A 17,486-nucleotide genomic window follows, 5' to 3' on the forward strand; every position below is an offset into this window, starting at 1 on the left:
ATCTGTAGTAGTAGAAAAGAGCAAGAGTCCAGTAGCACCTATAAGACTAACAAAATTTGTGGTAGGGTATGCGCTTTCGTGAGCGCATAAGAAAGCACGAAAGTGCATACCCTATCACAAATTTTGTTAGTCTTATAGGTGCTACTGGACTCTTGCTCTTTTCTACTGCTTTAGAAAGATTAAGTATGATACCCAAGATTCTCTATTAGGAATCCCAGCGACTTACTCCAGGACTACAATTCCCAGGGTTCCTGGGGGAAAACATTCTTAACTACACTGCAGAAACATCCATGCAAACCCTGAGGTCTGAACTGAATGAGCTCCATCCCAGGTAAACAAGCACAGTGTCACAGCCTGAGACAGGTTTGCGGATTACAGCTTCATGTGCCAGCTGACTTGCTCCTTTTTACTGCCCAGTTATGTGGCAAGGACGACAAAAGCATTAAGCTGCCATACCTGTGTGTTTTTTTCCACAGGAGCAGGGGAGGGAGGAGGAGAGAAAGGAGCCAGAACATGCCTAGGCAAGAGAGCTGCACTTTTGACACACTGCTGGCTGGGGTAAAAAATTAACCCAAACCTGGGATAGAGTCGTTCCCAGCTTCTTAAGCCTCTCTCCAACCGGCGCTCATAAATTAGAGCTCGGAAGGCGTTGTCCTGACCAGAGAAGTCAAGTGCAGGGGAATGCTAGGTGTGACTATTCCAGTCTCTGCACAGCCCAGCAAAGGACCTTGTACTGAGGCCTGGAGATACGGAACAAAGCTGGTGTTAATGAGTAATAGGGAGAAATGAGAATGGAGGGGAGGGGAGAGAAACAGACGGGTGACCTTGCTGGGAAGATCCAGGGCCACCGAGAAGGTCTTGTGCAAAGAAGTGCTGAGTTTGGAGCACAAGGGTGGCTGAGGAAGTCTCAAAAAACGCAGCTGTACCATTTAACACATCCAGTTAATATAATACCGAAGGGAAGATCTCGCAGCAGGCGGCAACCCCCCCCTCCCCTGCCACAGCTGACAAGGAGCAGAGGAAGGTAGCTGTAGCCTGTGCGGCTTTCCCCCTTTTGAGATAAGGGATCTCCTGGGCAGGAAAAAACGGTATCTAAACCTCATCAATGTATTTATTTATTTAATCACACTATGCTTTTCTCCACAGCAGGGGCTCGATACGGCTTACAACATTCTCCCATCCTCCCTTTTACCCGTACAGTGGCAAACCTGTGAAGTAAGTTAGGGTGAAAGAGAGTAAGGAGCCTAAGGTCACCCAGAGAGCTTCCATGGCAAGCAGGGATTCGAACCTGGGTCTCCTGAGCTGACACTTTAACCACTGTGTAACACTGCCTCTCAAGACACCGGAGGCGTGTGGTGTGGGGAAGCCTTGGGCTGCTTCTCAGGCACGTAGCTTCAGGGTCCAAAGTCTGGAGTGGAGAATGGACAAGAAGGACAACATGTGAGGGAGCAATCACCCACTGCCATTTACAAAGATTATGGAAGTTTTATCTGTTAACAGCAACAACAAACACTTGCTGGGAAGTGGAATAATGAGCAGACTGAGAACTGGATACGGGCCCGAGATGAGAGACCCAGTTTAAAGCCCTGCCTCTGATGGGAACCGGCCTCGGGGCATATATCAGTCCCTGCCCTTGTGAATCATGGGGGTACCTTGTAAACCTGAGATCAGACGGTCGCCCTGCACAGCCTGGTCTGTCACAACACTGCTGAGCACCTGGCCACCCTTACCTGGCATTGGACAGGGTCACTCTGCCAACCTCAGTTCCTCATCTATAGATATCTTGCCTAGCATTTGCCTTGCAATAGCAGAGGCCTACCTCACAGGGTGGTTGTTGAGAATTTATTTTCTTCATTTCTACCCCACCTTTCTCCCTAATGGGGACCAAAAATGGCGTACACTGCTCCCCTCTTGCCCATTTTATCCTCATCACAACCCTGTGAGGTAGCTGAGGCTGGGCGTATGAGGATGGACCCAAGTCACCCAGCAAGCTTTCATGGCAGAGTGAGGCTCCGAACCCGGGTCTCACAGATCCCAGGGCCAGTGAAACGAACCCACCCTAGACATCCCCTCAATGACTCTGTCGTCATTTTGGGCCATTTTCAATTTCTCACCAGGAAAGACGTTACCAAGGCTTTTTAAAAGCTAGAATTTAATAGCATGTGATAGCCTTCTGAATCAAACCAATTTCTATCATATTTTTATCCTCCAAGGATCTGTGTATCTGATTTTGCCCTGTGTATCTGATTCTCCCCTCTTCCATTTTACCATCACAACAACCCTGTAAGGCAAGCCAGGCTGAGAGAGAGTGGCAGGTCCATAGTTACCCAGCGGTAATTTGAACCCGCTCTCTCCAATCCTAATCTGACACGCTAACCATTATACTATCCTGGCTATTTATTTTTTTCTTATGTGCAATTTATTTCTTCTCCTGGAGCAAAGATGAACATTCAGACCAAAATGACCTCAAAGACAAGCCCCAAATGAGACTTGGCCAGATCTTCCTCCTGCCCTGAAAATAAAGGCTTGATGAACACCGCCCCCCCCATCAGTGTCTTGCAAGGAAAAGAACATTTAATGTGACTCAGGGCACTGGAAAATGACACAGGGTCAGTTTCCACTCTGCTCCTGATTTCCATGATTGGGTGTGTGTGTGTTCAAGTGTGTGAGTGTGGCATTCTGCATACAAAGCCACTGATACATCGAAACTCTGGGGCCTCTCGCCCAGGAAAATTCCCCCCAGGAAGTATCTACAAGAGGGCATTGATCAAGGCTGGCAGAAGCCCGGCCCCATCTCTTGGAAATAAAACAACTAGCTTGAATAGCAGTCCGTTTTGTAGTTTGAAATGTACTTTGGGGTATTTTTTAGCAGGAGTGTGTACTGATTAATAAAACAAAACAAACCTTTTGGTTGGGGATGGAGGGCAGACCGGATGCACGCATCAAGGGCATGAAGTTCCAGGGAGGGACAGCTGAGAACTGGGAAGGCTGACCCCCACCCCGCCGCCCCTAATTCAGAAGCTCTACACTGGCTTGGTGGAATGGGAGGAAACAAGTGTAACTGTATACTGCCTGTATTCAGCTTCATACAAGCACAAGCTGTCCCACCCTTGAGAATACAAGAGCCTTGCTGGATTGGACCAGCAGCCTAGTCTAGCATTCTGTCTCATCATGCAGTGGTCAACCAGTTGCCCTGACCAAATATGGCACAGAGGTTGAGGCCTTCCCTTGATGGTGTCTCCTGGCACTGGTATTCCAAGGTTGACTGCCTCTGAATGTGGAGGTTCTCTTTTGTCACCATGGCTAGTAGCCACTGATAGACCTACCCTCCATGCATCTGCCAAATCCCCTTTTAAAGCCATCTGTGCTTGCGGTCATCACTACATCCTTTGGCAGTGAATTCCACGTTTTAATCGTGAATTGAGCAAAGAAGTACTTCCTTTTATCTGTTCAGAATCTATTGCCCTTCTAGTGCTCCACAGCTTTGAGCAGCACATTGCAGTGGTGGGGCTAAGGGTGCATGGAGGGGCTGCTCCAATGCCTAGCAAAGATTGTCCCTGCAGACCAACTGGTTTTTGCTGCAGCAGGTCCTGGGTCTCTGTTCCAAAACATTTCCTCAAAATGAAAACCCTTTATGGCCGTTCCTTGAACTTAGCAAAAGGCCAGCAATGCTTCAGACAGGCTGCTGCGTCAGTCCTCAGAGCCCAAAGCGGCTTTGCTTCCAAGTGGGGCCCAAACATTCTGTTCAGCTAAGGACTGAACAAAAGGCCTTTAGTGAGGCGCAGATGCCCATGTGCAGCGGTTTATTGTGAGAGATCCATAGCAGGAGCCATTTTGTGTTTATTTGGGGCAGCACATGAACTAAGACCTGGGTTGCTTCTTGGATTCACCCCATTCCATTGAACTGTTGAATCAAGAGCATGGAAGACTAGGGGCATGCCACAAGAGAGACATATACAACCTGCTCTTCTTAAAGTGGAGGAAGCACAGTGGGTCTAATACGGCAGTTATCTGTGATGTGTGCGCACATGTGCATTAGCCTTAATGTACTTCTTCTTAATGTCACTGCTTACTCGTAATAGAGAGTGGACGGATGCACAGTGCCAAAAAATATTCCAGCAGTAGTAAAAGCAGGCTGCTGAAGAAAAATCGCAGGCCAACCTCCCCCACCCCCGCTGCCACTGCTAGCCAACTGTGGGTCTGCAATACAGTTGGGTGGAAGATCAGTGTGGACTGAGGATCACCATAGTACCGGCAAATGGTTGGTGCTGAACTAATATACGCCCCCCCCCACTGTTGTCCAGCATACATATTTTTATGCATTATTAACTGCAAATTTAGCTTGCCCTCTTAAACTTAGCAAAACAAGACCTTGCAGCTCCTAAAATCAGCTCACTCATCCCCTGCCACAAAATATTTGCCCAAACAAAATCAACCTGCTTCTCTTTTTGAGCAGAGATGCTTGTTTGGATTATTCAGGCCTCTGGAGAAGAAAGCTGCTCTCAAGCTAGAAAGGCCCACCAAGAAGCCTTGGGGGTGGAAGGGGCAACCAAGACGCTGCTCTTGGCTGAGATATGCTGGGGGAGAAAATGGTGGTTCAGAAGCTAGCCACGGTGAAAGGACTACAGGCTCTTGTCATGCGTAAGCAGGTCATGCAAATGAAGAGGATGCTGCATGTCAGGGCACACAGGTCTGCGTGGAAAGTCATTCATGAGTTTTGCAACGCCACGAATACAGAGAAGCATCTTGAGCTGTGGTGACAGCAACTCATCGTGTCAGAAGAGGTGCTGCGTAAGAGATGCACAGCAGCATTAGCATTAGTGGGAGACAAGCAGCTTGCTGAGAGAAGCTGAGTCATGTATGCAAGCTCTTCTTTCCAGCCACTCTTGGCAACTTCCTCTGCTACATCCCTCGGCCTGTTTATTAGCCAAGATGTTGATACAGCATGAGCGGCTCTGAATTTGTCTCGTATAAACTATGCACACCAATGTGCATTCCACTTTAGACTGGCTTGCACTGGATAAATTAGGGAGGACTCGGAGGAAGGCCTTTGCCATCCAGGTCAGAGAGCTGGATTTTATCTTTAAATCTCCTAATATTTGGGGCAGGTGCTCCACCTCTGGGCAGAATATCTCTATGGGCCAAGCTACAAGTGTCGAATGACACTTGCCTGGCAAGTGAACAGACATAGGGCCAAGCTACAAGTGACGAATGACACTTGAACAGCAAGTGTATTTCTCCCTGTTCACTTGCCCTCCACTCAATCCACTTGCTGTTCAAGTGTCATTCGTCATGTGTAGCTTGGCCCTCACATGTATTCCTCCCTGTTCACTTGCCATTCACTTGCTCTCCACTTGATCAAGTGGAGAGCAAGTGAATGGCAAGTGAACAGGGAGGAATACACGTGAGTCTGTTCACTTGCCAGGCAAGTGTCATTCGTCACTTGTAGCTTGGCCCTATGTCTTCCTGCACTCTGGACTCCCCTGCGCTGTTCTGAAGGCTCCAATTACACACTTTACTGAAAGCACACTGGGCAGAGCTGGCAGTTTGTCATCCCAAAGGTCTAGCTTTACAGGAGCCACTGGAAAGACTAACCAGAGGCTAGGGTCCAGGGTTAGATTCGCCCGAAACACTCACAACCTCCTACTGGGCCACAGGATCTTAGATTAAGACTGGCCATTTCTTTTCTCTTTCTGCCCCTTTTTGGGGCACATCTACACTACACATTGAAAGAAGTGTGAAAGTGGTTTAACTCTCCACCCCAAGCAAGTGTTCCTTTGTGAGGGTGCTGGGAATTCTTCGTTCAACACAGGATGCAGACTCCCAAGGAGCCTCCAATGGAGCCACGAGGGGTCCAAAAGTCGAGTTGAGGGGTCGACGCAGCACTCGGAGTCCTTTCGACATTCACACCTGAAGGCAAGCACATCAATTCCAAGGGCCAGAGATGCTGGCATGATCCAACCTGTCTAGCCAGCATGCCGAAGTCCAAGCTGAGAGTGACCTTCTGATGCCTTTTGCCTTGGGCTCAGTCGGCCTCCCTGCTGAGTATGGCAGCAGGCAGCAGTGCATTCTGGAGCATTCTAGGCCCACCACTCACCTTCCTGGTGATCTGCTGGCACAGGAGCTGGCGTGGTCATTTGAAACATAGGGGAAAACGAACATTTTTAAACAGTGGGCCCATTTAAGCATCGCTAAGTGAGATGCCGCAGGCTGTAAAAGTTAGATGGAGCCATTAACATCCAGAGAAGCAGAGTAATCGGCTGGCTTCCTCTTTCGCAGAGGGTGTGGCTCTTGTTCTTCCTCCTGCTCTCTCCTAGTAGCCACAGGCACATCCTAAGGCCCTGTTTGCATCCAACACCTTCTAATTGAAAGTCAGCAAGGCGCCTGCATTTCATCTCAAGTCCTTAAAACTTTGAGGAATCCTTTGGGGAATCCTCTCCAGGAGCCACATCTGGTTTTCCCCCTGGTCCTCCAGCAGCTAAACAATTTGTGGGCAACTGAGGACAACTACAAGGCACAAGAACATAGGAAGAGCCCTGCTGGATCAGCCCAGCGGCCCCTCTAGGCTAGCATCCTTTCTCACCAGTTACTCTGGAGGACCAAACAAACAAGGCTTAGAGGCCAAAAGCCCTCCTCTGATGTTGCCTCCTAGCACTGGCATTCCCAAGTTTATTGCCCCTGAACATGGAGCTTCTTCTTTACTCAGCATAGCTAGTAGCCACTGATGGAATTCTCCTCCATGAATCTGTGTCTCTTAAGGCCATCATTATGCCCACCAGGAGAACTGCGTGGGAGACAGCGCCACATCTGTATCCCTGGCCATTTTGGGGGGGTCTCTGGGTTGAACACCAGTTCTTCCTACATCTAGCACTGGCAGGACAGCCTGCTTCAGAAGCTGCAGATTGGAGTGGTGGTGGAGAGTGCCCTCAAGTCATAGCTGACTTATGGCGACCCCTGGTGGGGTTTTCAAGGCAAGAGACTAACAGAGGTGGTTTGCCATTGCCTGCCCCTGCAATCCTGGTCTTCGTTGGAGGTCTCCCATGCAATTACGAACCAAGGCTGACCCTGCTTAGCTTCTGAGATCTGATGAGATCAAGCTCACCTGAGTTACTCAGATCCTGGCACAGACTGGGATAGGGGAGGGAGCTCTTTTGTACAGAACACCCGGCCTGATGAAGAGTTCTAGTGAACTCAAGAACCTGCATACTATTTTCTGCTGTTTTGGTTGGTCCTGACAACAAGATAATTGCCCACTGTTTTCAGTAAGCTAACAGTCACAGTTTGGATAATTTCCCCACTGGGATACAAGCTGCAAGTCTTCAGCTTGGATTGCAGCTGTTGCTAACCAGTAATGCGTGAGATGAGGCAGCTGCAAAAATACCATCAATCCTGGTGATCTCCTAAGGATGACTGGGAGTAATGTCCCCATCTCTTTCACAGACAACATTGAGAGCTGGGCTACTGAGGATTGTCTTTCTCAATGAGCAAATACCTGGGGAGACACGCTGACCACCTGGGGCTAAGTTTTTGCTACCTGCTCTGCTCCCTTTCCTTCTCCCCTCTCCTCTGGAGATGTTGGTTCAGGACTGATTGTGTCTGATGGTTTGTTACAGTTTTCTCAAATTGTAAGCTGCCTTGAGCCTGCACAGAGTGGAGAAAAGCAAGTTAAAAGTACCCTGATAAATAAATACATTCTATGAAAGAGGTGGCTAGCACCCTCAGCGCTCAAAGCACATGCACCCAAAGGGTATTTTTTATTCAGCATGTTTGCCAAGAAGTTTGCACACACTAACAATGGGGGGGGGGGAGATAAAGAGGCAGCTGGTTTTTAAAAAGAGAGGTATTGGCCTGCCTAGAATCCTAACTCCGAATTTAAATGACCCTTAATTCTAGATTGGCTAGGCTAGCTCCAGCCAGGGAATGGTTTTAGGTGGGCAGCAGTGTTGATCTGCAGTAGAACAGCAGGCTTAGAGTCCAGTGGCACCTTAGACACCAACAAGATTTTCAGAGTATAAGCTTTTGAGAGTCAGAGCTCCCTTCTTCGAGTAGTTACAGGTGGGTTGCTGTGTGGTCTGTAGTAGAAGAGCAAGATTCGGGTCCAGTAGCACCTTAAAGATCATCTAGGTTTCCAGGGTATGAGATGTCCGGGAAATCTGGCTGGTCTTTAAGGTGCTATTGGACCCAAATCGTGCTTTCCTTCAGGTACCAACTGGCGACGGAATGGCACTCTGCACATGCGCCTGGGCGTTCATATTGCTTCTCGAAAGTTATTAACTTCAGGTTGCCGTAGAAGTCAACGCCATTCGGTGCCCACGAAACCCATCGCACGACCCAGGCACGACAACCAGCCGTTGAACTTTGCTCGTGCTGGGAGCGGCATCGGAGACCTGCTTACCTCGGAGGGCTCCGCGCTGAAAAGGGGATCCGGGCCTGAACGAGGCCGGGTGCCGTCCCGCCGCCCCTCCCGACCCGCTCGCCGCTTCCTCGCCTCGGCAAGGCCCCCTCCGAGCCAAAGCGGGGACCGCTCCGAAGCCCGCGGGAGCGCGACTGGCAGGCGGAGAGCGGCCGCTGGTGCGCCGGGGAGGCGGAGTGTTGGAGGGGAGGGAGCCTCTCCACACCCCGGCGCGCTCGGCAGGCCCCGCCCGGCCGCCCCACACGCCCTCCCGTCCGGGCGAAACTTTCCCCGGCGGCTCCCGCTGCTGCTCTCGCGCCCGGCCGATCCGAGAGAGCGGAGAAAAGGGGCGGAATCCGGGGGGAGGCGCGGCGGAGAACGCTGCCTCGGGCTGCTGCTCAGCCCTGCTCGCAAGGCGCCGCGGAAAGTCGGGAGCCGAAGCGCAGCGGCCGCAGGGCCCCTTGGCGAGCCGGAGTGCACGGCCGAGGGACTCACCTCCATGGGGCTCCCGCCTCCCGCCGCGGCTCCCCCGGCCGGCCAGTGACCCCCGCAGGCTGAGGACCGGAAGAGAGAGGGGCCTCCCCGCCGCGCTCCGATCCCTCCACCTCGCCCGCCTGCCCGCCTCCCTCCTTCCCTCCCTCCCTCCCTCCGGAGATGGCCGGGAAGAGCGCACCTGCGGCGCCCTCCGACGACACCTGGATCCCCGCCGAGAAGGGGAACGGCTCCCCGGCAGCGTCGCCCCCCAAGAAGAAAAAGTCCAAAGGCGGCTCGTCCAGCCTGCGCAGGGCCTTCAGCTGGCTGCGGGGCAGGCGGAAGAAGAAGCAACAGCAGCAGAAGGGCCAGTCTGGGGCGCCCCCCGCCGAGGGCAAGAAGCAAGAGGGGCGCGGCAAAGGCAAAGGTAAAGGCAGCGCGGCCGGCCGGGAGAGGTGCCCAGAGTTACCAACTCCAGGTTGGGGAATTCTTGGAGATTTGGGGGTGGAGTAATGCCATAGAGTCCACTCTCCAAAACTGCTGTTTTCTCCGGGAAACTAATCGCTGTAATCTGGAGATCAGATGTAATTCTAGGAACTCTCCAGGCCCCACCTGGAGATTGGTAACCGTACACCCCAGAGAGGTGCCTGGGCTTACTCCAGGCAGAACCCCGGCCTGACAGGGAGCCCTTCTCTGGGTTGAGGTAGAGCTGCCTGCACATGCTCCATAGACTTTTGGAGGTGGGAGTTTATCCCCAAATCAAGCTTTATGGGAGATTGTGGACTTTCTGCACATGATCAGTTTTTCTCTTCTTTGTGAGCTGTACTGGGGGACTGAAACTGAAAGGTCAATTCTGGGCATTCCTTAGCCGAAAGAAAAGTTTGAACTTTTCTCTGAGACTGAAACTTGGCCTGCACTAGTTTGACTCTTCCCTAGGACACCTTGCCTGGCTGATCCCTGCTGCTGAGAGCCCAATCTGGGTTTAGCTGGGTGCGGAAGTGTTGCTAAAAGTTGCCTAAATCGCTCCTTACTCTTTGTGTTCTTCATTGATATGTCCTATTAACACGCCTTTGATAACTGGACCTGTGAATTCCCAAGGGAGCCCATGAGGCCGGAATGACAAGATGCCCACCCTTTGTCCCACTTTCTGCCCCCTGCCATTTGCAGCCTTGCCTTGACCTTGCCTAGCTTGAAGCAGATGTGTTGGGCTGTAGGTGCCAAAGGGGATGAGGCTTTCCTTCCTCTGTCCTCCATCTCTGACTCCCTTTAATTTTTTAAAAAAAGCTTAATGACATTCTTTGGACTGTCTTCTTCAGGTGGGAGAAAGATCTCAGGGCTGTTCCTGAAGGCCTCCAACCCCAACACTAGACTATGGGGGAGGGTGCTTGTGGGCAAGCTTATGGGCAAGCTTTGGTGCTTATGGGCAAGCACAGCAGGCTGATTCCTGCCAGCAGTGCCCGGTGTGCACCCCCCTTGGTCTGAGACTCCACCTCTGCCAAAGGCCATTGCTGGTTCAGTGGGCATGTTCCTTCTCCAGCTCATGAGGTCAGAGATCCTAAGAGGAATCTGGAACCACTCCAGAGGCCTCCACACCAGGAGGGTATTTTGCAGAAGCTGCTGCAGCTCAGAACTCCTCTCTGGAGCTGGTCTCCAGTGTGGGATGGGAAGAAGGGTGCTTGGCTGTTGTTGGAGGATCTCTTCTCTGGAATCTGGAAATCTCCCCCAGTTTACCATGATGTGGATTTAAGAGCTGTAGAAAGCTGCCAGGTTGTGTTAGATAGCTGAGGTTGATTCCTGCCATTTTGGCATGTGAAGAATAGGTGTGATCCTGGATTATGTTGTCTTATGATCTGTGGGCACAGCCCCTAGGAGGGGCTGCAGCAGTTTGAGAGTATAGTATGTGCAGACAGGAGGCAAAGGGGTAGTGCGCCTGGCAGTAGCATTGGGCCTAACTCAATCCCGTGTCCTGGTTGCCAGTGCTGTCCTATTTCCATGCTACTTGGCTTGGCAGGCTGGAGGCAAACCCCCACACCAAAACACAATTTTGTATGTGCTGAAGAGGGTTGCAGTCGCATACTTTGGATTTGACTGGAGTTGTGCTCGCTACAAAGGCTGGTCTAATCCAGTTCCCTGTTTCAAGATGGGAGCTGGGAAAGAAAGTCACAAGTGAGCCCAAGTCAACCTGAAATTATGCACCTGCCTTGAGTCCCTTTATCAGAGAAAGCTAGGGCTGTTTCCATACATCTTACCAGCCTCCGGAATGTTGTGCAAAACACCCGGAAGATAGCGTCTTTTTGCGTGAAATTGCTCCAGGAAGATGTGATGTCACGCAAAACTCCTGAATTATAGCGTCTTCCTGGCGCAATTTCACGCAAGAAGACGCTATCTTCCGGGTGTTTTGCGCAACATTCCGGAGGCCGGTAAGATGTGTGGAAATGGCCTGGGTTAAAAATGGCTCAAATAAGTATTGAGAAAGGACTGCATATGCCAATGCTATTCTTTTGGCAGTGCCAACAGTAACATACCACAATTGTACTTCTCTGTGCCATGGATGGAGCTTGCCAGCACTGGATATATGTCATTGTACCTCCAGAAGTGCACTTACATCAGGATGGCATCAGCCACCTGGCTTCCTAGAAAAGTTTGTTCTTCTGTGGAGATACCTTGGACAAGACGGCATCACCCAGGAAGAAAAGACCTCTCTAGAAAGCCATCATGGATGGCCTTATTTCCCACCATCATCACAGACATCTGAGGAACCTCAATTTTTGTAGAAAAATGCACCCACACCCCTAAAAGTTGCACCCTGTGGGAACGGCTTCACCCTGCATTAAGGTGCAAATGGCCTGGTAGCCAACTGTTGGGCAACATCCAAATTAAATATTTCAGTGGGGTGGAAGCATGGTTGTGTGGGCTGCCTTCTTTTGTATGTTGTCCTAAGGAGGTTTCTAGGCCACTGCCTGTGACCTTTAGAACAAATCCCTTTGGAAAAGAGGGAGATATCCGGGGCTCTGATCCAAAGGAGTGTGCCTAATTGTGACATTTGATTCTGCATTTCCACACTGTCTAGAGCCTGTTTTATGGGTATCTGCGATGCTGCAAGTGGCTGGAGTTTTTTTAAACCGGTGTTTTTGTGGGCCTTTTGCAGAACTTAGCATTTGTCATGTTGAAGAGTGCATGGTCAGGCTTCTTAACTGTTTCTTTTTGAGCAAATTGGCAGCAGTGCTTCTTTTGGTGCCAGCTTGGCAATTTCATGCCACTTGGGAGACATCACTCTAGGCCTCTAGGATGCTACCATAAGAGAGGCAGCTTGTGGCAGCGGCTGAACATATCAGGCCAGTATCCTTGCAGTGTGCACTAAATGCGAGCCTGGGATTCCAATAGCCTCCTTCCTTCTCTTTCTATGCCCTCTGCCATGTATCTCTTGACAGCTGGCTTTAGGCCTGCCAGAGGACTCTCACATGGCAGCCCTACAACCTGCCCCTGAGCTACTCACTTCCTCTGGCTTATGAAGCACCCCCCAACCCTGTGTGATGCTTCTCATGCAGCCCCCCCCCCCAACGCTGGACTTAACAGTAAGAAGCCCAAGAGGCAAGATGGTCATGAGTCAGCAGTGCAGTAGCAGCACTGTTAGGAAGAACGCAAACCCCACACCCTGCTGGCGTGCATTGTGAGGGGAATCTGAATAAGACGTGGGAGGAGTTCTCTCCCCCCCCATCCCCCACCCCAACATCAGTCCGGCCTTTGAATACTGTATTCCGTTCTGGTTGCCAAACTTCAAGGCAGAGCGGCATGTGCCGGAAGGATCTGAAGAACAGTGGCCAATGCTATTAGAGGGTTGGAGAATATGAGGAAAGGCTGAAGGACTGCCTTGCTGGATCAGACCAAAGAGCCGTCTAACCCAGTGTCGTTTTCCAGCAGGGGGCAGCTGGAAGCCCCTGAAGAGTGTGGCAGGGATGGGGTGTCCCTCTTGTTTACCCAGGGCTTCCAGGACTCTGTATAACTTGGAGAAATCTGTTGCTAGAGAAGTCTGATGGCTACTTTCAAGCACATGAAATATGCATATGTAACCTTAAGAAGTTTGGGATCCATTGTTCACCTTACCAGTGGTGGCTTATCTCTTGTTGACAAGGCAGACACAGAGAAAGATTTAGGCTTCTTCTGTACGGAGGAACGGCAGAATTCCTTGGCAGGCTGCCTAGGATGGGGGTGGAATCTTCGTCTCTGGAGGTCAAGTGCCTTGTTGAGGGGGTTAGGTAGATTCATCCTTGAGGCTGGTTGGAGGATATCTCCAGTGCACTATATATCTGAATATGGAGACAGTGGTTAGTTTAGGGAGGTTTCTTGCTTTTTGGCAGGGATTTGGTCACCTGTGAGATTCCCAACAATTCTGTCACTGTGAATTTTTTAAATGCCTCATGCTACTGGGAATGTTATTTCTACTGTTTAAATGTTATACTATGCTTTCAGCTTGTAAGGGGCTTTGCAATCTTTGGCTCGTTGTTATTAACCATCTCAGTCTTGCAAACAACAAAACAACAACATTCGATTTATATACTGCCCTTTAGGACAACTTAACGCCCACTCAGCAGATTACAAAGTGTGTTGTTGTTGTTGTTGTTGTTGTTGTTGTTGTTGTTGTTGTTGTTGGAAGGAGTGGAGAGTTCATTGTGTTTGTGTGCCTTTTTGTGGGCTTTATGGAGCAAGCATTGAACGTTGTAAGAAAAATTCATGTTCTGAAATATAAGGTGCAGTTGCAGGTGATTCCCTGGGAAAGATTGGTTAGCTTGAAGTGACAGAATGTAATAATCTGTGGATCAAACAGTAAAAACTTTACAAAACGATAGAACATACAAGCGAACAGCAGTTTTTCTATACATCTCAGATCGTCCCTGGTGCCAGAAGTTCTGAAAGTCCTACAGCTGCTGCTGAAAGCCTCCATAGGAGGTGCCGGCCAGGGCATATGGGTGCACCATTTTTTAATGATCACCTACAAAGAGCTTCTGTCAGAGTAGCAGAAATCAGTGGGGTTGGGATTTGATTTGTGGAGTGCACCCGGCTTCCATTTTATCTCCTATATTCTTCAATATTTACATGAGGTTGCTGAATGAGATGGTCTGGAGCTTCGGGGTTCATTCCCTAAACCTCTAAATGCCTCTTTCTCTGGATGGATGCCTTGAGGCTGTGGTCCAGTAGCTAAGTCAGAACGAGTGGAATCTAGACAAGATAGAGGTAATGCTGTTTGGCATGGCGGATGCTTTGTTGGGACTGAATCTGTTAGTCCTGGGTAGATGAGAGTTGGTTTGTGCAAAGCAGGTTAAGAGCTTGGGGGGGGGGGTGCATGGACCCAGCCTTGCTGTTTGAAAAGCAGGTTGGCATAGTGGCTAAGAGCGCCTCCTATCTACTGCATTTGGTTTGCCGTCTCTCTCCTTTCTTATACTCAGCTTAGCTGGCTACACTAAAATCTATGCTTTTGTCACCTCTCATAAGACTACTGTAACATGCTCTATGTTGGGCTGCCCTTGAAGACAACCTGGAAACAGCAACTGGTTCATAATATAGCAGCTTGATTATTGTTGGGGGCTAGCTTATCAGGAACACACCTCACTTTTTGAGTCTCAGCAAGTAAGATGAACTCTATAAATAAAATAAATAAATACATCTCGCCTGTTTTAGATTGGCTGCCATGTTACCCTTCACAGCCTGGGTCCACACACCTGAAGGATGTTCCCTCCCCCATGTGTGCCAACTGCAGTCTTCTGGTTGCCCCTTCTTGTTGTTCCTCCACTTAAGGTTGCCCGGTTAGGCATTTACTAGAGCTTGTTCCTTCTCTATAGTGGCTCCCATTTTGTGGAATGAGGAGTGTGTGTGTTTGTTTTTAGAAATATTTAGGAGGCATTGTGAGGCTAGGAGACTTTTAATGGGGTTTGAGCTGAAGGCACCTTGTTGAAGAGGATGGCAGTCCATGAAGTTTTATAGTATTTTCTGTTTTTTTAATTTTGGAATCATGTGCCACCATGTAAAGGTGGGGTATGCATATTTTAATGAAATAAATAATAAATTTGTATCATCTGCCCATGAGTGCAGTGTGGCTGTGTGCTCAGCCTCCAGTGGAGCAGGCCAGCCGTCTAATGGAAACCGGTTTTTCAGAATGTTTCACCTGAAAGTGGTTTCGCTTGGCATGTGTGCTCCCGCCCACTCCTGCAGTGCCTCCAAGTTACAGTCCTCCTCCGCCATATCCACCCACCCAGGGAAAGTCTCCCAGGTACATTCCCCAAATCCACCTCCTCCGCAACCCATTCTTCATTTCTTTACATCCTGCAATTTACATGTTCCACTTTCAAACGCTGGAATTCTACCTTTTTGCCAAGGTTCAATTTCATTGCCATATTTTTTTTTAAAAAAGATGTTTATTTGTAGGTTCAAACATTGTATATGTATGTCTTAAATAAATGAGAGTCTTGGAGCACAAAGACTAATGTGAGTTTTCATGAAGCTCACTTCTTCAGATGCACCAAGTGTGTCTTTGTTGGGCAGACATTTTATGTAGGTTTGAAAAATATAAATGTCAGGCTTAAGGGGCCATGAAATGCAGGAAGTACACAGCGCAATGTAATTATGTAAAGTTCAAATCCAATCAAGACAAATACAAAAACTATTTACTGGTCGCAGTAAGCTGGTTAATGTAATAGTGCAATAAGGTTGCTAACTCCGGCTTGGGACATTTCTGAAGATTTAAGGGCGAAGTTTGGGGAGGAAGCTTCACAAGGATGTGATATCACTCTAGCACTTTTGTTTTCCCCTAGACTCTATGGTATACCAAAGCTGCCATTTCCTCCAGGGGAACTGATCTCTGTAGTCTGGAGATCAGTTGTCATTCTGGGAGAACTCCAGACCCCACTTGGAGGCTGGTAAGTTTATGAATGCAAGGCCAGTGAACATTATACATGCAGGGCCTTTGCACATCTATGTGTGATTATGCATTGCTTCTTCTATAAACGTACGTGTGCTGTGTATTTTTAGCTGGGAGATTTTTTTGTGTACTAAGCAGGTTATGTTTTGGGGATGGGTGGGGTAATTGGTATTTATTGTTTATGTGCAAATGGTTGGTAAAAAGAATATAAGAGGTATGTGTTAGCATAAAAATTATGGATGAAAGCATATCCTGCGGGTCTTCAAAGGCCATCAGGCTAAAAGGTGGGAGAAATGTACAGACAGACACTCTTCCAGCAGACCCCCTCATAGATTCATTATTCAAGAGCTCTTTACTTAAACAGGCCTCTTTGTAGTAAGAGAAGCACCCCTCTTCCACCTTTGAGCCAGTCATATCGATGTTACTGAAAAAAGACTTCACAATGGGGAAGTGGGTACTGGGGTGACTCACAGAATCTTAGATCCAGTGTAGTGTACTGGTTAGAATGTCTGGCTAGGATGGAGGATACCCAAGTCCAAACCTCCCTTCAGCCTTGAAGCTCCCTGGGTGATCGTCACTCTCTCCCAGCCAAACCTACCTCATAAGGTTGTTGTGGGGATAAAATGGAGGAGAGGAGAAGCACGGATGGATCTTGTGAGAGACATTTGTGAGAAAAAAAATGTAACAGGGTTGCACTGAGGTGGGAAAAATCACCACCGCCTAAAAAAAAAAGTTCACTTGGAAATACCCTTGCCTCCAGGGAGCTGTGCCAGAGTCCCGGGGCCACCCCAGGACTGCTCTGCTTTTTTTGGGAGGCTGACCTGCCCTGCTGGAAATCAAGGCAGCAGAAATGGATCTTAACTGTGGCCTGTATATGGGAAAGTCCTCTGGAAAGTATTCAAGTCCCAGTCTTGCTTTTAAAGAGCTTTTAAAGTTGACTTCTGTGTGAGCTGTCAATGGTCTGTAGTGAGTCCTATTAACAACAACATTCAATTTATATACTGCTGTTCAGGACAACTTAATGCCCACTCAGAGCGGTTTACAAAGTATGTTGTTATCCCCACAACAAACACCCTGTGAGGTAGGTGGGGCTGCAAGAGCTCCTAGAAGCTGTGACTAGCCCAAGGTCACCCAGCTGGCTTCAAGTGGAGGAGTGGGGAATCAAACCCAGTTCTCCATGTTAGAGTCCCACGCTCTTAATTACTACACCAAACTGGCCCCTAGACATGATGGTGGGTGAGTGCACTGGACACTTGGTGAAAATCCAGGACGTTGGCAAAGTAGGAGGGCTAGGTATAAAAACTGGATCCAAATGAGGGATGTCCCCAGCAACCAAAGGGGCTTGAAATATATGGGTGCTCAGAGCTGTACCAGCATTGAGGATTATTAAGGGCCCAAGAAGCAACCCTTAGAATTCCTTCCTGGCTGTGTGCTCTAGTGCTCAGCCACGCACGATTTCTCCTTATGATTCCAGTGAGCTGTTGCTGGATGAAATCACCTCCGCCCGTCATCACAACATGCTCTCGGCTTCCAACAAGCAGAGTGTGGAGGGACCACACCCTGTTCCACCCTTTCAGTTCCGGTTGCTCAGCCATTCATGTCCTACCTTTTTACTGAAGGCTTATAGGCCGGGCTGGCCTTGTTAGGCCGTTGACTTTCTGGGGTGGCTGCTGCCCAGTTGCCGTGTGGTCTTGGACCAGTCACCCTCTG

The 17,486-nt window shown here is 49.3% G+C and overlaps 2 protein-coding genes across 2 annotated transcripts in view; one reads left to right on the forward strand and one right to left on the reverse strand.

Annotated features, from left to right (window-relative positions):
- Positions 1-1,106: 1,106 nt before the first annotated feature.
- Positions 1,107-8,893, reverse strand: LOC129342918 (uncharacterized). The gene is made up of 2 exons (XM_054998878.1): positions 8,396-8,893; positions 1,107-1,408 (listed from the first exon to the last, which is right to left on the reverse strand). The coding sequence occupies exons 1-2, from the start codon at positions 8,891-8,893 to the stop codon at positions 1,124-1,126; spliced, it is 783 nt and encodes a 260-aa protein (XP_054854853.1). The 3' UTR covers positions 1,107-1,123.
- KIAA1522 (KIAA1522 ortholog) overlaps positions 8,666-17,486 on the forward strand; it is a 62,405-nt gene continuing 53,584 nt past the window's right edge. Inside the window, exon 1 of the mRNA XM_054999594.1 lies at positions 8,666-9,290. Coding sequence (XP_054855569.1) covers positions 9,047-9,290 — 244 coding nt within the window. The 5' untranslated portion in view covers positions 8,666-9,046. The remainder of the gene's footprint in view (positions 9,291-17,486) is intronic.

The sequence above is a fragment of the Eublepharis macularius genome, chromosome 15 (assembly GCF_028583425.1).
Source record: "Eublepharis macularius isolate TG4126 chromosome 15, MPM_Emac_v1.0, whole genome shotgun sequence".
Classification (NCBI taxonomy): Eukaryota; Metazoa; Chordata; class Lepidosauria; order Squamata; family Eublepharidae; genus Eublepharis; species Eublepharis macularius.